At 44.8% G+C, this 18,680-nt stretch overlaps 1 protein-coding gene across 6 annotated transcripts in view; it reads left to right on the forward strand.

Annotated features, from left to right (window-relative positions):
- The window catches only part of SFXN5 (sideroflexin 5), a 202,274-nt gene that overhangs the window by 74,530 nt on the left and 109,064 nt on the right, over positions 1-18,680 (forward strand). For all 6 annotated transcript variants that reach the window (XR_012470449.1, XM_074195629.1, XM_074195647.1 and 3 more), the window contains 3 exons: positions 962-988; positions 1,538-1,592; positions 4,177-4,202. Coding sequence is in view for 5 of the 6 variants with exons in the window: in XM_074195629.1 (XP_074051730.1) it covers positions 962-988; positions 1,538-1,592; positions 4,177-4,202 (108 nt within the window). In the remaining variant the exon portion in view is untranslated. The remainder of the gene's footprint in view (positions 1-961; positions 989-1,537; positions 1,593-4,176; positions 4,203-18,680) is intronic.

Below are 18,680 nucleotides of genomic sequence, written 5' to 3' on the forward strand. Positions count from 1 at the left end.
TTGAAAGAGAATTTAGGGCCACTAGGTGGACAGTGGAGAGTACACTGACCTAGCAGTTGAGAGGACCTGAGTTCAAATCTAGTCTCTAACACTAGTTATGTGACCCTGGACAAAAAAATACAGAGAGAGAAGAACTTAATTTTGAAATTTTCTCACCAAGATTTAGACTTTGATGGAATTTCAGAAGTCATCTAGTCTAATTTGTCATTTTACAGATGAAGAAACTGAGATCCAGACAGGTCAAGTAACTTGACCAAAGTGACAGATGATAAATTATGGAAATGGAATTTGAATGCAGGTGTTTTGGGACTGGAAGTTGTTAGAGAAGCAAGGTTGGGTTTGATATAAAGAAAAATCTAACAATCAGAATTATCCAAAAATGGAATATGTGACCTTAGGAGCTGGTATTTTCTCCCCAGTTAGAGGTTTTCCAAGTAGAGATTGGAAAATCCTGTCTTGAAGAAACCATTCTTGGGTATGAAGCAGACCAAGTGACTGCTGAGCTCCCCTCTAGCTGTTTGAGTCTATAATATTGTTGTGACCAGGACTTATAATCAGAAAAAGCTAATTTTTGTCATCCTGTTTCATTCATTTACTCCCGTACTTACTATTGCAAGGAGAATAAACATTGGGGATATAGGTAAGGGAAAAAAAACGTAGCCTCTGATGACCACATCTGATGAGGGAGACAACATGAAAACAACTATGTCCATACAAAATCTGCTGGGTAAATGGGAGATAGTCTCCAAGGGAAGGCAGGGGGTCGGAAAGGAGCTTGACCTCCTTTAGAAGAGAGGATTTGGATGGAGACCTCTAGTCACCATCTTGTTCTCAGCTCCACTATGTAGCTTTAGGTTCTCTTACGGCCACTTGTGTCCATATACCAATACCTTGTTACTATATATTGTAACTTCCTCATTGAGTTAAAACTCCAATGTCTTCTTTTCCTTCTTTCTTTCAGCTTTGGAATGCTCAGAAAATCAAACAGGTAATTTGATTTAGAATTCTTTCCCCTCATCCTGATGACTCTTGGCCATCTCTACTGGGCCAGTCTCTTCTTCTCTACATGGAGCCTTTCCCTCCTCCATTCTCATAAATTACTGGATTCCAATGGGAAATTTCCTGAAGAAGCTCAATAGAGCCTCCCAATAGCATCCATGAGGCTTACTATGAATGTCCTCCCTCCTCTTTGCCGCCATTAGAAAGGATGGGAATGGATATAGGGTTAGGATAGCTCCGATACTGCCTTTAGTGACTTCTACTAGGTTCAGAACCCATGCAATCAATCAGTCTTGTGCTTTCAAAGAGCTCTGCCCAGAACTCTGCTCTAAGCATGGGTAGTGGGGAAGGGTCCAAGGGTGAGTTCTGTAGGGCCTGAAGTTGTTCACTGTTGCCTGAACTAGCTCAGGATAGTAGGGCTCCCTCTCCCATGGGCATTTGTTCTCTTTCCCCACCCTCTTCTTCCACTGAGGTGTCCCTCTCATCACCCTAACCCCAGTCCCACTGGAACTCACCCCTACTCAATGCTGTCTTACAGGCCATCCTCCATCCGGACACCAATGAGAAGATCTTCATGCCTTTTAGGATGTCAGGTAAGGAAGACCTTAGGAAGTTGCCTGGTCATCTGGGAAGCCAAAGACTCCTGGCCCTGGTGCCTGAAAGGTCACTTCAATCATCTAGACCAATCCCTCTTGGGCAGATGAGGAAGCTAAGAGGTGAATTGACAAAGGTGGTATGTGTCAGGGCAGGATTTGAATCTAGATCCCTCAAAAGAACCAGTATTAACCTCATTCCTACTCTGTCCTCTTTGGGCTTTTTTATGTCAGCACCCATAGGAGAACAGTCCCCCATCAAGGACATGTTAGACCAATGTGTCCAGAAGGCAGGCACAGCTCTCTGCCCATAAACAGAAGGTCTACACACACCACCAGACGTGGCTTGACCAACCATTTGGAAAATGCAACTCCCTCAATCCTTATTCTTGCCCTTATTTATTTTTTTTAAATAGATTTTTATTGCAGTCTTTTCTACATTCCCCCTACCCCCTTCCAGGGATATATTGGTGCTAGCTTAGACCTACCCATAAGAGGCAGCTATTAAACTTTTAATGTGACCATTTACACCTTGGAAATCAAAAATGCCACCAATCAGACCTTAAATTACTGGGTTTTTTTTTTTTTTTTAGATTTTTCAAGGCAATGTGGTTAAGTGGCTTGCCCAAGGCCACATAGCTAGGTAATTATTAAGTGTCTGAGGCCAGATTTGAACCCAGGGACTCCTGACTCCAAGGCCTGTGCTCTATCCACTGCACCACCTAGCTGCCCCCTTAAATTACTGTTTTGTTGATTGCTTAAACTTAAGAAAATGAGAGGAAAAATGTTAATAATGCAGATTTAAAAGTGTGTTCTGGGTGCGTGTGTGTGCATATATAATAGCTGGTTGTTAAACATTTACCAGCATTCCCTTGCCTGTATCCCTCCCCTTCCCTCTTCCCAAAGAACCATAACTTTTAACAAAGAAAACTTTTTTTTTGAAGTTCAACAAAACCCATAGATACACTGTAAAAGTTGAATATCGAATACATGTAGCATTCCATGCCCAAGGGCCCCCACCTCTTATATCTTCTTGAGGTTTGCCCTCCTTTTACAGCTTGCCCAACTCCTCCTGTGGGAAGTACCAACCCCAGATGAACGATGATCTCTTCTTGGTCCTCTGCCCCAGTCAGTGCTATTTATCCTCCTTAGAGAGAATATTTTGTTAAGCAGCCTAGAAAGGCTCCAGCTGACAACTCACAGTCTTCTTTTTAACAGGACAAAGTATTAATAACAAAAAAAGACAAAATATCTTAGCAATTGGCTAAAATGGAAAATTCCTGGCTTTTTGTCTAACAAGCTCATTCATGAAGAAGAATCCATTTCTGAATAAATGAGTTGTTGCTATGGTACATGGGTTTGGTTGGGATTATCAGGGAAAAGTTGACCTATGTATCATGGAGGGACTCATTTTGTTAGAGGGGAGGATCGCCTAGCCTAGTGGTAGGATTAAATTTGCATAACTGGGACCTTGAACCAAGGGAACAGGAGGAAGCCAGTATGGCTGGATTGATTGGGGAGATTGAGGCTGGAAGGACAAGGCAGGCTTCCACCAACACCTGGGTCTTGACCGGGCCTTAGAGGATGGACAACATTAGCTGAAAAAGGGCTTAGAAGACATAGGTTTGAGGACCAACTCTCTAGTCACCACTTGGGCCATGCCATACATTCTTATGATCTCAGAAGGAACCTTTGAGGACATTGAGGACATTGAGTCCAGCTCCTTCATTGGGGCCCAAGAGGTTTAAATTGCTTGCTTAAGATCACAACTCTTAAATATCTAAAGGAGGATTTGAACTTCCTTATTTCCAGCCAGGGCCCTATCCATTACATCATCCTGTACCAGCATTGGAGTCAGAAAACCTGGGTTCTACTCCTTGCCAGTTGATACCCTTGTGACCTTAGCTTAGGCACTTGAAGTGACTTGGGCTAACCCATTCCTGGGCCTTCAGTTCCTCACCTGGCAAACAAAAGGTTAGTCTCATGGATTCAAAGGACCCAACTATTCTAAATCTGTAAGTTATGATGTCAACTAATTCTGACTCCCCATCTATAAAAATCAGGAGTTTGAATGACAGATTCTCTAAGGTCCTTGTCATCTCTGAATCTATGATGAAATAATGACTTTGATGGAGAGCAGCCTAGGGAGAGGGCATAAGGTGAATCCAGACTGAGGGAATTCTGTGGGCCCAAGACCTACAGGGTCCTAGCAAAGAGAATGGCTTGACTGGGGAGGGAAGGACCACTGCAAAGGGGAGGGGGAGTACAGATTAGGGAAGGTGTTCTGCTCCCTCCTGTGACTCAGAAAAGGCTGCATATTCTCCATGAATGATGGAAGAGTGGAGTAAGGAGTATATGACAGAAAAAAAAATTATTTGAACTGGATGGTGTCCTGACTCCCAATGTCCCCTGACCCTTCTTGTTGTGCTCCAGGGGGCAGATCTCGACCCAAAATGAAGAATCCAGGCTGATTCTCAAAGGAGCTCTTGGGCTCATTAGCACTGCCCAGGTTCTTCCTCTGAGGATGCTCAAAAATGGGCATGAGGCATTGACTTGCTTATTTATCTTTCCCTTTCTCCCACAGGTTACATCCCCTTTGGAACACCCATTGTAAGTATCTTAGCAAGCCTGCTATTACGGAAGAACCCCTATTGATCCAGCCAACATTGTTTGTGAACTTATAGGAGTAGACATATCCTAGACAAAAGGGGAAAACAAAAGGAGTAGACTTGGACCTTGTCCTCAGAAACGTATAGTCTTTGAATATGTAATGGTGGAACTGTGTCACCCACCCCCTGCTCTGAAGCCTTCACTGGCTCCCTATTGCCAGAGTGGGGAAAACGTTACTTCCTCAGATTAGCAGTTAGGACTCTCTTCAGTCTGGTCATACAACTCCCCTCCTCATGCCCTGTATTCCAGCCAAACTGAACTGCCAGCTGATGCCCATATTTAACTGTCTTCTCCTACCTCCATCCATTTACCCACAGCCATCCCTCAGACTAGGGATCATTCCTAACTCCTCTCTACCTCCCAGAATCCTTGCTTTTGATTATATCTTACTCCTTGGAAGGCTTCCCACTTCCCTGGTGGTGAATTCTCTCTCTTCAATGACTTTGTGTTCATATATTTGTGAACATGCAATCCTCCACTTCCCCAACCCCTGCTCCTTGAGGACCTGACAGTTTGTTTTTCCCTTGGAACCCCAGCTATATGGTGAAGTAGATAGAGTACAGGCAACTGGATGGCACAGTGGATAGTCAGGAAGACTTCGAAGATCTGCCCTAAAACACTAGCTGTGTGACTCTGAGCAGGTGACTCTCTGCCTCAGTTTCCCCATCTGTAAAACAAGTTGGAAAGGGGAATGGCAAAATATTCCAGGATCACTGCTGGGAAAACCCAACTGGGACAATATCCATAAATTATTTAGGATGATGACTGGCAGGTAGTAGATATTTAATGAATGTTTATTCCCATCTCTTCTCCTTTCCAGTACCCGTCACAGAGTAGGTAAATAGTTTGTGAATTGGCTCAGCAAGCATCCAGCCATTGATTCAACTGAACATCTGCTGTGTATAAAGTGCTCTTAGGGGAGTAATAAAACAAAAGACAATCTCAGCCCTGCCCCCCCCCCCAGGAGGCCCTAGGGCCCTGAGTCTTGACCAGGAGGGGCTCATTACACATGTGTTGAATTGGATTGTGTCATCAGGGCTCTGGGGTTGGTGAATGGGTAGACAGTAAGGCTCCAATGGAGAGGGAAGCAGCAGCAGCACAGCCTGGGGAGAGATCCGGGGGAGGGGACCTTCAGCTAGACCTGTGGGGCAGGTAGGGTTTGCAGAGGTGAAGAGGAGGGTTCAAGCTATGCCAGAGAAAGGAAGGGTCTAAAAAGAGGTGAGGAACTGGGAATGAGCCGGACCTATATGGAGAGGAAGGAGATGCTCTTGGAGGAGCCAGACCTCGCTCTCTATCTCTCTCTCCATCTCTCTTTCTCTATTTCTCTCTCTCTTTTTCTCTGTCACTCTTTGTTTCTCTGTCTCTGTCTGTGTGTCTCTCTTCCTCTCCTCTCTCTTTGTCTCTCTCTGTCTTTCTCTGTGTCTCTGTTTCTCTGTCTCTTTCTCTGACTCTCTCTCTGTCTCTTTTTCTTTTTGTCTTTGTCTCTCCTCCCCCCGTCTCTGTTTTTCTTTATCTTTCTGTCTCTGTATTTCTCTCTTCTCTCTCTCTCTCTCTCTCTCTCTCTCTCTGTGTGTGTGTGTGTGTGTGTGTGTGTCTGTATCTATGTGTGATGTGTTTGGAGCAGGGGGAGATAAATGTCAAAGGTGAGAAGTGAGCAGCTCCCTCTGCTAGGCCCAGGATGAAGAAATCCAGATGCTTTGACTCTTGGAATTGATGGAGAAGGCTTTTGTCTGCTGGAGGCGGGGCAGCTCACACCTTCCAGGAGCCCCTGGTCTTAGGGGGGAGCCACAGCTCCTGTCCTCAGGAAGCCCCTGCTCTGCTGGAGGAGGAGGAGGGATATATTTACCCACGAAGAAGGCACCAGAAATGCTTGCAGAGCAATAGATGTGCGGCTGGAGATGGATGTGACAGAAAGCTGCTCTCCGGGGAGGCTGTGTGAGGCTGGGGAGGCCAGGCCTCTGGAAGAGGAGGCCGTGCGCCTCCAGTCCTCCCCTCAGTTGAGCCCTTCTCTTCCCCCCTGGTCTGCCTGGGGTTCTCCATGCACCCTCCATGGGCCCTCCATGGGCCAGCCTTGCCCCAGAGCCCCTCTCCTCTGTCTCCTTCCCACCCCCTTCCTCACTCCCTCCTGAAAGCCAGGGAGAAACAGGCTGGTTTTCTCCGGAGGACGCTGCCAGTTTACTCAGCAGATTTCACAGATCAGCTGGCACCCATGGAGTACCTTATTTTAAGCTTAACATTTGAAGATGGAAACTTTTTTTCCCCTTTGGGTGTGTAGTGAAGTGATCCCAATTTATACATAAGCACAGCAGCTAGGCCAAGGCTGTGAGCTCAATGGTCTGGGAGTCTTGATTTGGGCAGCCAGCTGGGTGGCTGATGGGCCGGTCTGGCTCCAAAGTCCCCTCCTCCTGGATGGCTTCCCTGATCAGTCCCTCTGACTCTGGGGGTTCCATTGCCTCGATGTCAACCAATCACCAAGCATGTATTAAGTGTTTACCCTGGGCGAGAGGCCTCATTTGGTCCTGGGAGTACAATAACCAAAATGAAGCTGGACCAGCCCCCGAGGGTCTCCCATTCCATCAGAGGAAGCTGCACTTGCACATGAGTATATACCAAGTAAAGAGCAGGTAATTCGGGTGGGAGTGGGGGTGGGAACTCGCAACCAGAAGGATTAGGGTAGGCCACATGTAGGAGGTGGTGCTTCAGCAGCGCCTTGAGGGAAAGATTCTCCAGGCAGAAGTGAGAAGAGAGTACGGTCCAGGTCTGGGGAACAGCCTGTGCAAACTCATGTGGTGGATGAGGGACACAAATAAGCCCGTTTGGGCAGACCCTAGTGTGAGGCATGAGATACACAATGAGTCTCAACCGGCAAGTTGGAGGCCGGAGGTAAAGATGCCCAACAGTCCTTTGGAGTAAGAGGTGATGGTGAGCCACCAGACCTTCTTGAGCAGGGGGAGTGATGTGGCCATTGAAGAAGGAGCAGATTGAAGAGGGGAGAGATTGGGAGCAGGGAGCTACTTGGGAAGGGATTTCAATAGTTAGGGGAGTGATGCTGAGAAACCAGTCTTGGTTGGTGGCCATGTGAATTGATAAGACTTAGCTACTGATTGGCAGAGGGAGATGAGGTGGGATGAAGGATCATAAGGAACATGACCTGAGGCTGACTGGGGGTCCATTTGTATGGGAACTAATATCCTTTTCATAGGATTATAGAGTTGGGAAGGACTTTTGAGCCCATTTAGACTCAATTGGGTTGGATGAGCTCCAATTATCCATCCTGTACCTCACCATGAATCTTTTCCTAGCACATTCCTGATAAATAATTCTCTGGCCCTTTCTCGAATCCCTCTGGGGAGGGAGGACTCCCTGCCATTCATCCCTTGGCCAGCTCTCATTTTAGGAAGCTTTTGCTGGTATTTAGTTTAAATCTGCTTCTCTTGAGCATCTCCCTATTGTTCCTAGCTCTTTCCTTTGGGGTCAAATACAGCAAAGGTAACCCTTCTGCTATGTGACCATCCTTGAGATATTGGAAGGTCAATACAGATGACCCTTAAGCCTTCCATTCTCCAGGCCAGACATCCCAGACCCTTCTGCAGCAGGATGGACAGTCCCCTCATTTTTTTTTTGCTTCCCTCCTCTGGATCTTAACCAGTTTGTCAATGAGCATCTTTCAATGTGACCCTGAGAACTGAACCTAAGGATCAGATGGTTTGGTCAGAGCAGAGATCAGAGCAGGTCAGTCACTTCTTAGATTCTAGACACTCTGTATCTCAATATAGCCTATGATCATAAAGTCCAACCCTTTTATTTTACAAATGAGAAAAATGAGACCCTAGGTTGGCAAATTAACTTACCTGAGCTTACTCAGGTAATTAGCTGAGGTGGTCTGGCTCTAAATCTATTAATGGTCTTTCTACTCTAGGCTGCCATCTCCTGGGTTGGGGTGGGAATAGCAGCTCTCCCAAAGCCTAGGTCATTTACCTTATATCCTGCTTTGGAGTAGCTAGCTAGCTAGGAGCTTTCTGAGGACAATGATTGTGATTTTTCCTATCAGGACAGTGACTCCCTGAGACAAGAACTTTGGGTTCTGTTTATTTTGGGTCTCCATATTTTTTGTTTCTCCTCTTTGTGGTAGAGCCAAGAAGACCTAGGGTCACATCTCATTTCTGACCCTTGGTGGCTGCATGATCCTGGGCTCAGCCCTCTGAGATCAAAAGGAGGTGTAGTATATATGCCCCAACAACAGCATGTATCTCACAGAGCTAGGGTGAGAACCAAAGGAGTCTGTGATAAGTAATAGCTAGTCTAAAGTCACATGAGCCTCCCAACACTGTGAAGTAGGCACTCTATTTTACAGCAGAGAAAACTGAGGTTCTGTGCAGTAAAGTGATCTCAGAGATGAGAACTGAACCTTGCTCCCTATCTAGTAGTCATCTTTCTGCTACAACTCTCTGCCTCTATTGCACTATTGACTCCACATCTTCCCTGGGTCACTCATCTGAGAAGCCTTCTCTTGGAGTTCTTCCCCTGTATCTGCTGTAATTTCTACCTGCTTTAGCTTAATCACAGTTGTTCCTGCTCTGTTCTCATTTTATTTTGTATACAATCTCTTTATCTCCTTCCTTCTCCCTCTTCTTCCCATCTCCAGTTTTTCCTTCTTCCTCTCTCCTCCTTTCTTCCTCTCTCTCCATCTCTTCTACTCTTTTCCTTTCCTTCTCTTCCTCTCTTTCCCCCCTTTCTCTTGCCCTTTTCTCATCTTCTACTTTCATCCTTCTCTATGGGTTAGGTCACTAAAGGTCTTTCCCAAAGATCATATAACCATGTCTGTAGTGTAGGAAGAGACCTCAGAGATCATCTAGCCAAACATTTTCATTTACTCATGAGGAAACTGAGACACAGAGAGGCTCAGTGACTTGTCCTAATGACACAGGTATGAAATAACTGAGCAAGGATTCAAATCTAGAGCCCAGGGCGTCACTGCCTCTCTCTTTCTCACTTCCTGTCCTGAAATACTCCTTCTTCAAGCTTTCAACACTTCACTTCATTTGCTGTTCTCCTAAAACTGTAATTAGCATGCTTCATCTGGAAGTAGGCTTTCTCATGCTCTGAATTTGCCCGGTGTCTGGGTTCTGATGGATCAGATCTCCTTGAGAAGGTTAATCCCTCCCATGATGCAGAACACAGCCCATGTGCACCTGCCTATCTTGCCTATTGCTCTTCCACAATTTCTTAGTGACCATAGGATATAACCAATACCTTTCCTATCTCCATTGTTTTCCGTGAGTTTTAAATTTTCAGTTCTTTGGTCAATGTTTCTGCATTTCACAGCCAAGCAACACCCTCTAGACTGATAATTTCAAAAAGATAGATTTTTTGATTTAGGGATAAGTTTGAAAGTATCATAGGACCCAAGAGGAAATAAGACCATAGTACCTTCAGCCATGTGTCTAATTGTCCATATGCCCATCTGACCACACAGAGAACTTGGGAGTGGAGACTGGACTGGCTTTTACATGTCTAGCTTATGTTTGGACATTCAGTAAGAATCTTAAAAATGGTAGTCGAAGTGATTTGACTGTGATTTGTAGCATCTTGGTAGAGTAGAAAGAATCAGAGGATCTGGGTTCAAAACTTATCTCTGACACTTTCTTATCTGGGAGACTATTGATGTTCACCAGAAGGCAGCCTGGCTAGGACCAAACTCTTCCATCTAGAAGAAGGTCCATCTGGATGGAGCCTCATATTCAAAAAATCATAAACTTTACTGCTCTTATTAATTTACACACTTTGTGAATAATGCTTCAGAGAATTCCAGTTAAGACTCCCCTAATGGCTCCCTCATATCAAAGTGACTCTCATTCTCATCCAACCATTATAATTGCTGATTCTGTTGTAAGTGCTTGTCTTACAGTAAAACTTTGAAGTGAGTATGGCAAATTGAATCTATCTGTCAGGTGAGGAAACTGAGGCTAAGAACATGTCTGTGACTGGAAACTATCTAGCCGTACCTTTGGACACAGAGCTTTCTGGGATCACTTTATCTTCAGAATTCTAGACAGGCTTCTTTGTCTTCTGAATTTTTAAATGAAATTTTGTTGTTTGCTATTAGCTAACAACTGTCTTCTCATTTTTAATTTTTCACCTCAGACCTTGGGTGAAAACACGAAGGCGTACTTACAAAATAGATCTGTTCAAATTACCTTTTTTCAGGTTGGAGTACAGGATCAAATCCGAGGATATATATGAAATGATTTACAAGCACTATATGCTAGTTGTTATTATCCTTATTGAAATCACTAAAGTGAAATTAAGAATCAATGTAAACTTTTGAGTCTTGGTTCAAAAAGTAATAGAAGGAGATGGTGGGACTGGGTATAGAACACAGTTGTATCAGGGGTCAGAGGTCCTGGGTTTGGGATGCAGCTTCTTTATCTTTCTCAGCCTGTTTTCTCATTTGTGAAATGGAGATAATACTTGTGCAAACTTCCTCACACTGTAGGGCAATTATTCTGTAACCTGGGAATTGTTAGATGAAGGAGAGTGATTATGATTTGATGGCATATTTCCATAGTTAGAAATTGCATCTGTAGAACTGTAGAAATGGGTCTTTAATAAAAGCCTGGAGACTAGTAATAACATTTATATAGTGCTCTGAGGATGGCAGATCACTTTAAAAATATTACCTCATTTGATCCTCACAACAACCCTGAGACATAGGTACTATCCTATATGGTTATCCCTATTTTATGGATGAAATAAACTGAGGTAGACAGAGATTGATTTGCCTAGGGTCACACAGCTGCTAAGTGTCTAAGACTGGATTTGAATTCAGGTCTTCTTATACACAGTGCTCCATCCACTGTGCCACAGACTGTCTCTAGAAGAAAATGATGGTGGTGGTGGTAGTCGTTAGTGGGTTGTAATCGATTCCTGTATGGAGTGGAAGGAGATGATTAATAAGTTTGAAGGTAGAAATATGTGATATGTGCTGGGACATTGAAAGAACCTGTTGAACAGATTAAATGGGGGCCTGGCTATTAATTTTGTTTTATTAGTATCTTTTGTTTTTATATTTATTTATCTATCCATCCATTTTTTATCTATCTGTCTGTCTATCATCTATCTATCCATTTATTTTGCCATTTTGTAGATTAGAAAACTTAACCGAAGTGTGAATAAGTACAATAAACATTTGAAGCGCCTACTCTGGCCAGGCATTGCTAAACTCTAGGGATAGAAAAGAAAGGGAAAAGGCAGTTCCTACTCTCAGGGAGCTCACAGTTTAATAAAGGAGAAAACATAAACAACATGGACTAACAAGCTACTGACAGGATAAATAGGAAATAATCCAACAGAGAGATGGCTCTAGAATGAAAGGGGATCAGGCAAGGATTCCTCCTGTAGAAGCTGAGACCTGAAGGAAACCAGCAGGTAGGGAATAGGGAACAGTCAGAGAACATGTTTAGAGTCTGTAGATGGAGTGTCTTGTTTGAGGAACTGCAAAGAGACCAGTGTCACTAGACTTCAGGGTATAGGGTGTGTGTGTGTGTGTGTCTGTGTCTGTGTCTGTGTCTGTGTGTGTCTGTAATAAGAAGACTGGAAGAGATGGGGGAGGGGGAGATGGGATGTGAAGGGTTTTGAATGTCAAACAGGCCTCTATATTGGGTTCTAGAAGTGATCAGAAGTCAAGAACAGATCAGAGACCTGGTTATTGAATGGGCTGGTGGTGATTCGGGTGACATGATCATATCTGCACTTTCAGAAGATCAATCTGACAGCTGGAGGGAGGATGGATGGAAGAAGACAGAAGCCTGAGGCAGACCGACCCCCTGCCCCCCCATCCCCAGCAACTGTGGCCACAGTCCAGGCGTGAGGTGACAGAAGTCTTCAAGAGTCGGGGAGCGTCACAAGATAAAAGGGGACAAGGGAGATGCTGCCTGGAGGAAACCTAGAAGAGATGCTGGAGAGGGTCTAGAGGTGAAATGTACAAGGGTGTAGAGGTGAAATGTACAAGGGTGTAGAGGTGAAATGTACAAGGGTCTGGAGGTGAAATCTACAAGAGGGTCTGTCTAGAGGTGAAATCTACAAGGGTCTAGAGGTGAAATCTACAAGAGTGTGTAGAGGTGAAATCTACAAGAGTGTGTAGAGGTGAAATCTACAAGGGTCTAGAGGTGAAATCTAAAAGGGTCTAGAGGTGAAATCTACAAGGGTCTAGAGGTGAAATCTACAAGAGTGTGTAGAGTTGAAATCTACAAGAGTGTGTAGAGGTGAAATCTACAAGGGTCTACAGGTGAAATCTAAAAGGGTCTAGAGGTGAAATCTACAAGGGTCTAGAGGTGAAATCTACAAGATTCTAGAGGTGAAATCTACAAGAGGGTCTAGAGGTGAAATCTACAAGGGTCTAGAGGTGAAATCTACAAGGGTGTAGAGGTGAAATCTACAAGATTCTAGAGGTGAAATCTACAAGATTCTAGAGGTGAAATCTACAAGAGGGTCTAGAGGTGAAATCTACAAGAGTCTAGAGGTGAAATCTACAAGAGGGTCTAGAGGTGAAATCTACAAGGGTCTAGAGGTGAAATCTACAAGAGGGTCTAGAGGTGAAATCTACAAGGGTCTAGAGGTGAAATCTACAAGGGTCTAGAGGTGAAATCTACAAGAGGGTCTAGAGGTGAAATCTACAAGGGTCTAGAGGTGAAATCTACAAGAGTCTAGAGGTGAAATCTACAAGAGGGTCTAGAGGTGAAATCTACAAGGGTCTAGAGGTGAATTCTACAAGGGTCTAGAGGTGAAATCTACAAGAGGGTCTAGAGGTGAAATCTACAAGGGTCTAGAGGTGAAATCTACAAGAGGGTCTAGAGGTGAAATCTACAAGGGTCTAGAGGTGAAATCTACAAGAGGGTCTAGAGGTGAAATCTACAAGGGTCTAGAGGTGAAATCTACAAGAGGGTCTAGAGGTGAAATCTACAATGGTCTAGAGGTGAAATCTACAAGGGTCTAGAGGTGAAATCTACAAGAGGCTCTAGAGGTGAAATCTACAAGGGTCTAGAGGTGAAATCTACAAGGGTCTAGAGGTGAAATCTACAAGAGGGTCTACAAGAGGGTCTAGAAGTGAAATCTACAAGGGTCTAGAGGTGAAATCTACAAGAGGCTCTAGAGGTGAAATCTACAAGGGTCTAGAGGTGAAATCTACAAGAGGGTCTAGAGGTGAAATCTACAAGGGTCTAGAGGTGAAATCTACAAGGGTCTAGAGGTGAAATCTACAAGGGTCTAGAGGTGAAATCTACAAGAGGGTCTAGAGGTGAAATCTACAAGGGTCTAGAGGTGAAATCTACAAGAGGGTCTAGAAGTGAAATCTACAAGGGTCTAGAGGTGAAATCTACAAGAGGCTCTAGAGGTGAAATCTACAAGGGTCTAGAGGTGAAATCTACAAGAGGGTCTAGAGGTGAAATCTACAAGGGTCTAGAGGTGAAATGTACAAGAGGGTCTAGATGCGAAATCTACAGGAGTGTCTAGAGGTGAAATCTACAAGGGTCTAGAGGTGAAATCTACAAGAGGGTCTAGAGGTGAAATCTACAAGGGTCTAGAGGTGAAATCTACAAGGGTCTAGAGGTGAAATCTACAAGGGTCTAGAGGTGAAATCTACAAGAGGCTCTAGAGGTGAAATCTACAAGGGTCTAGAGGTGAAATCTACAAGGGTCTAGAGGTGAAATCTACAAGAGGGTCTAGAGGTGAAATCTACAAGAGGGTCTAGAAGTGAAATCTACAAGGGTCTAGAGGTGAAATCTACAAGAGGCTCTAGAGGTGAAATCTACAAGAGTCTAGAGGTGAAATCTACAAGGGTCTAGAGGTGAAATCTACAAGAGGGTCTAGAGGTGAAATCTACAAGGGTCTAGAGGTGAAATGTACAAGAGGGTCTAGAGGTGAATTCTACAAGAGTCTAGAGGTGAAATCTACAAGAGGCTCTAGAGGTGAAATCTACAAGATTCTAGAGGTGAAATCTACAAGGGTCTAGAGGTGAAATCTACAAGACGGTCTAGAGGTGAAATCTACAAGAGTCTAGAGGTGAAATCTACAAGGGTCTAGAGGTGAAATCTACAAGAGGGTCTAGAGGTGAAATCTACAAGAGGGTCTAGAGGTGAAATCTACAAAAGTCTAGAGGTGAAATCTACAAGGGTCTAGAGGTGAAATCTACAAGGGTCTAGAGGTGAAATCTACAAGAGGGTCTAGAGGTGAAATCTACAAGAGGGTCTAGAGGTGAAATCTACAAGAGGGTCTAGAGGTGAAATCTACAAGAGGGTCTAGAGGTGAAATCTACAAGAGTGTCTAGAGGTGAAATCTACAGGAGTGTGTAGAGGTGAAATCTACAAGAGTGTCTAGAGGTGAAATCTACAAGAGTGTCTAGAGGTGAAATCTACAGGAGTGTGTAGAGGTGAAATCTACAAGAGTGTATAGAGGTGAAATCTACAAGGGTCTAGAGGTGAAATCTACAAGGGTCTAGAGGTGAAATCTACAAGGGTCTAGAGCTGAAATCTACAAGAGGGTCTAGAGGTGAAATCTACAAGGGTCTAGAGCTGAAATCTACAAGAGGGTCTAGAGGTGAAATCTACAAGAGTGTCTAGAGGTGAAATGTACAAGAGGGTCTAGATGCGAAATCTACAGGAGTGTCTAGAGGTGAAATCTACAAGGGTCTAGAGGTGAAATCTACAAGAGGGTCTAGAGGTGAAATCTACAAGGGTCTAGAGGTGAAATCTACAAGGGTCTAGAGGTGAAATCTACAAGAGGTCTAGAGGTGAAATCTACAAGGGTCTAGAGGTGAAATCTACAAGAGGGTGAGGGTCTAGAGGTGAAATCTACAGGAGTGTGTAGAGGTGAAATCTACAAGAGGGTCTAGAGGTGAAATCTACAGCTAGAGTGTGTCTAGAGGTGAAATCTAGGTGAAATTACAAGAGGTCTAGAGAGTGTGTAGAGGTGAAATCTACAAGGGTCTAGAGGTGAAATCTACAAGAGGGTCTAGAGGTGAAATCTACAAGAGGGTCTAGAGGTGAAATCTACAAGGGTCTAGAGGTGAAATCTACAAGAGTGTCTAGAGGTGAAATCTACAAGGGTCTAGAGGTGAAATCTACAAGAGGGTCTAGAGGTGAAATCTACAAGAGGGTCTAGAGATGAAATCTGCAAGAGTGTCTAGAGGTGAAATCTACAAGAGTCTAGAGGTGAAATCTACAAGGGTCTAGAGGTGAAATCTACAAGAGTGTCTAGAGGTGAAATGTACAAGAGGGTCTAGAGGTGAAATCTACAAGAGGGTCTAGAGGTGAAATCTACAAGAGGGTCTAGAGGTGAAATCTACAAGAGGGTCTAGAGGTGAAATCTACAAGGGTCTAGAGGTGAAATCTACAAGGGTCTAGAGGTGAAATCTACAAGGGTCTAGAGGTGAAATCTACAAGGGTCTAGAGGTGAAATCTACAAGAGGGTCTAGAGGTGAAATCTACAAGAGGGTCTAGAGGTGAAATCTACAAGAGTCTAGAGGTGAAATCTACAAGGGTCTAGAGTTGAAATCTACAAGAGGGTCTAGAAGTGAAATCTACAAGGGTCTAGAGGTGAAATCTACAAGAGGCTCTAGAGGTGAAATCTACAAGGGTCTAGAGGTGAAATCTACAAGAGGGTCTAGAGGTGAAATCTACAAGGGTCTAGAGGTGAAATGTACAAGAGGGTCTAGATGCGAAATCTACAGGAGTGTCTAGAGGTGAAATCTACAAGGGTCTAGAGGTGAAATCTACAAGAGGGTCTAGAGGTGAAATCTACAAGAGGGTCTGTCTAGAGGTGAAATCTACAAGGGTCTAGAGGTGAAATCTACAAGAGGGTCTAGAGGTGAAATCTACAAGAGGGTCTAGAGGTGAAATCTACAAGAGTCTAGAGGTGAAATCTACAAGGGTCTAGAGGTGAAATCTACAAGGGTCTAGAGGTGAAATCTACAAGAGGGTCTAGAGGTGAAATCTACAAGGGTCTAGAGGTGAAATCTACAAGGGTCTAGAGGTGAAATCTACAAGAGGGTCTAGAGGTGAAATCTACAAGGGTCTAGAGGTGAAATCTACAAGGGTCTAGAGGTGAAATCTACAAGAGGGTCTAGAGGTGAAATCTACAAGGATCTAGAGGTGAAATCTACAGGAGTGTCTAGAGGTGAAATGTACAAGAGGGTCTAGAGGTGAAATCTACAAGGGTCTAGAGGTGAAATCTACAAGGGTCTAGAGGTGAAATCTACAAGAGGGTCTAGAGGTGAAATCTACAAGAGTGTCTAGAGGTGAAATCTACAAGAGGGTCTAGAGGTGAAATCTACAAGAGTGTCTAGAGGTGAAATGTACAAGAGGGTCTAGAGGTGAAATCTACAGGAGTGTCTAGAGGTGAAATCTACAAGGGTCTAGAGGTGAAATCTACAAGGGTCTAGAGGTGAAATCTACAAGGGTCTAGAGGTGAAATCTACAGGAGTGTCTAGAGGTGAAATCTACAGAGGTTTTAGATATGAAATCTATGAGTCTAGAGGTGAAGCCTCCGAGAGGCCGCTCACGTGAATGACCCTCCAGGGGAGGACAGGCCGGTGACGGAACTTCCAGGGGAGGACAGGCCGGTGACGGAACTTCCAGGGGAGGCTGCCAGGTGAAGGACCCTCCAGGGAGGCTGCCAGGTGAAGGTCTCAGGCCTTGATAGCAGGTGGGGCAGAAGGGCAGCACCAGTGCGGAATCCAGGTGACTCCTGGGTACAAGTTTCCGTCCCACAAATTGCGGAGCTTCCGGATTGTGCAGAATGGCCATCTTTCCTCTCGCGCCGTCTCCAGAGCAGCCTTGTCAGGTAGAGGCTCTTCTACTTATTCTGCAGATTCCAAGACTGAGGCTGAGAGAATTTAGGTGCTTGCGTAGATCGCACAGCCAGTAAGTGTCTGAGGGAGAATTGGAATTCAGGACTTGCCTCCTCCGACTCCGGACACCCGAGCAGGGGCAGGACGAGCCCAGCTTTGCGGCCCCGCAGCCCCATGGAGCCCCCCCCCCCCATCTCTCTTCCCTTCCCCCTCCCCCCGCCACGCTCTGGAAAGGGCAGCAAGCGGAGCGTGGGCGCATTGCACCCAGAGATATACATCTGAGAACTGAAAGGAACACTTTATTTTAGATTTGGGCTTTTTTTTTCTCTTTAAAGGGAAGTTATAAAATATCTTCTCTTGCTTCTCTGACTGTGCAGATGGTTCTGTGTTTCTGCCTAATAGGGGATGAAGCTGCCAGTGCCTGGCTGCCCTTGCTATCCCCAGCTAGACTTGGAGCTTCTCTGGGGCAGGGACCCTGCTCATCAACAAGCTTTTTATTTGGGTCGGATACCAGGGAGACAAAGACAAAAGTAAAGCCGTCCCTGTCCTCAAGGAGCTTATATCCAACTGGAGGAGGTGCTGGGTATATGGGAGGGCAGGTCAGAGTGTGGGGTAGGAGAGGAAGCTTTGGAGTAATGGAACTTGTGAGTGGAGCCACTGGGCAGTTGATTGTCATGACTTTTCCAGAGCAATGGGAGAGCTGACATGATCACACACACCACATACACCACACACACACATATACACATAAACACACACACACACACACACACACACACACACACACACACACACACACACACCAGCAAGTGGAAAGTGTCTGGGATAGGAATAAGGGTAAGGTGTCCTCCTGATGTCCTCTAGAAGGGCTCCATGGGTTCCAGTATGGTCCAAGTCTATGATCTAGCCCGGGGTCAGCTAGATAGAACAGAGGACAATTCAGAAGACTGACTTGTTCACTCTCTAGTTGGGACTCAGCATTGATCTCTGATGACTCCTCCCCCCCCCCCCCCAATCTTTGTGGCTTCCTGTGCCTCCTCTAACCGGTACATTCAGATGTCTCTGCCCTCTGTGCTTAGCTGACTTTATAGGCTCACAGGATCAAGGGCCATTTAGTCCAATTCTTATTTTTTTACAAATGAGGAAACTGAGGCCCAGAAGAGCTAGGAAGTGGCACAATTGGAATCCTTTGTCTCCAGGCTCAGCACACCATTCCACAGTTCTTGGGGGGGTACATAATCCAGACCCAAACTTTTCAGCCTGCCTTTCTCCCACACTTTCCCAAATCTTACTCATTTTTTAAGCATCCCATCTTCTGACTACTCTGGTCCAAATTATATCATGGCATCCAAGATCTAGATCAGGAAATGACCTTAGAGGCCATCTAGCCGAACCCCCCTTATTTTTCAGATGTTGACCACCTTTATGGAAGTCATTGATTCTGAAAGGGGGAGGCCCCATGAAGGATTTGTCCTTGGGTGGCTGAAGCAGAAAGAACTTTCAGCACAAACATCTGACCTAGGTGGAAACACCCAAAGTCATGAATGTCTTGGGCCAGCCATGAGAGCAGTAAA

The sequence above is a fragment of the Macrotis lagotis genome, chromosome 1 (genome assembly GCF_037893015.1).
Source record: "Macrotis lagotis isolate mMagLag1 chromosome 1, bilby.v1.9.chrom.fasta, whole genome shotgun sequence".
Taxonomy (NCBI): Eukaryota; Metazoa; Chordata; class Mammalia; order Peramelemorphia; family Peramelidae; genus Macrotis; species Macrotis lagotis.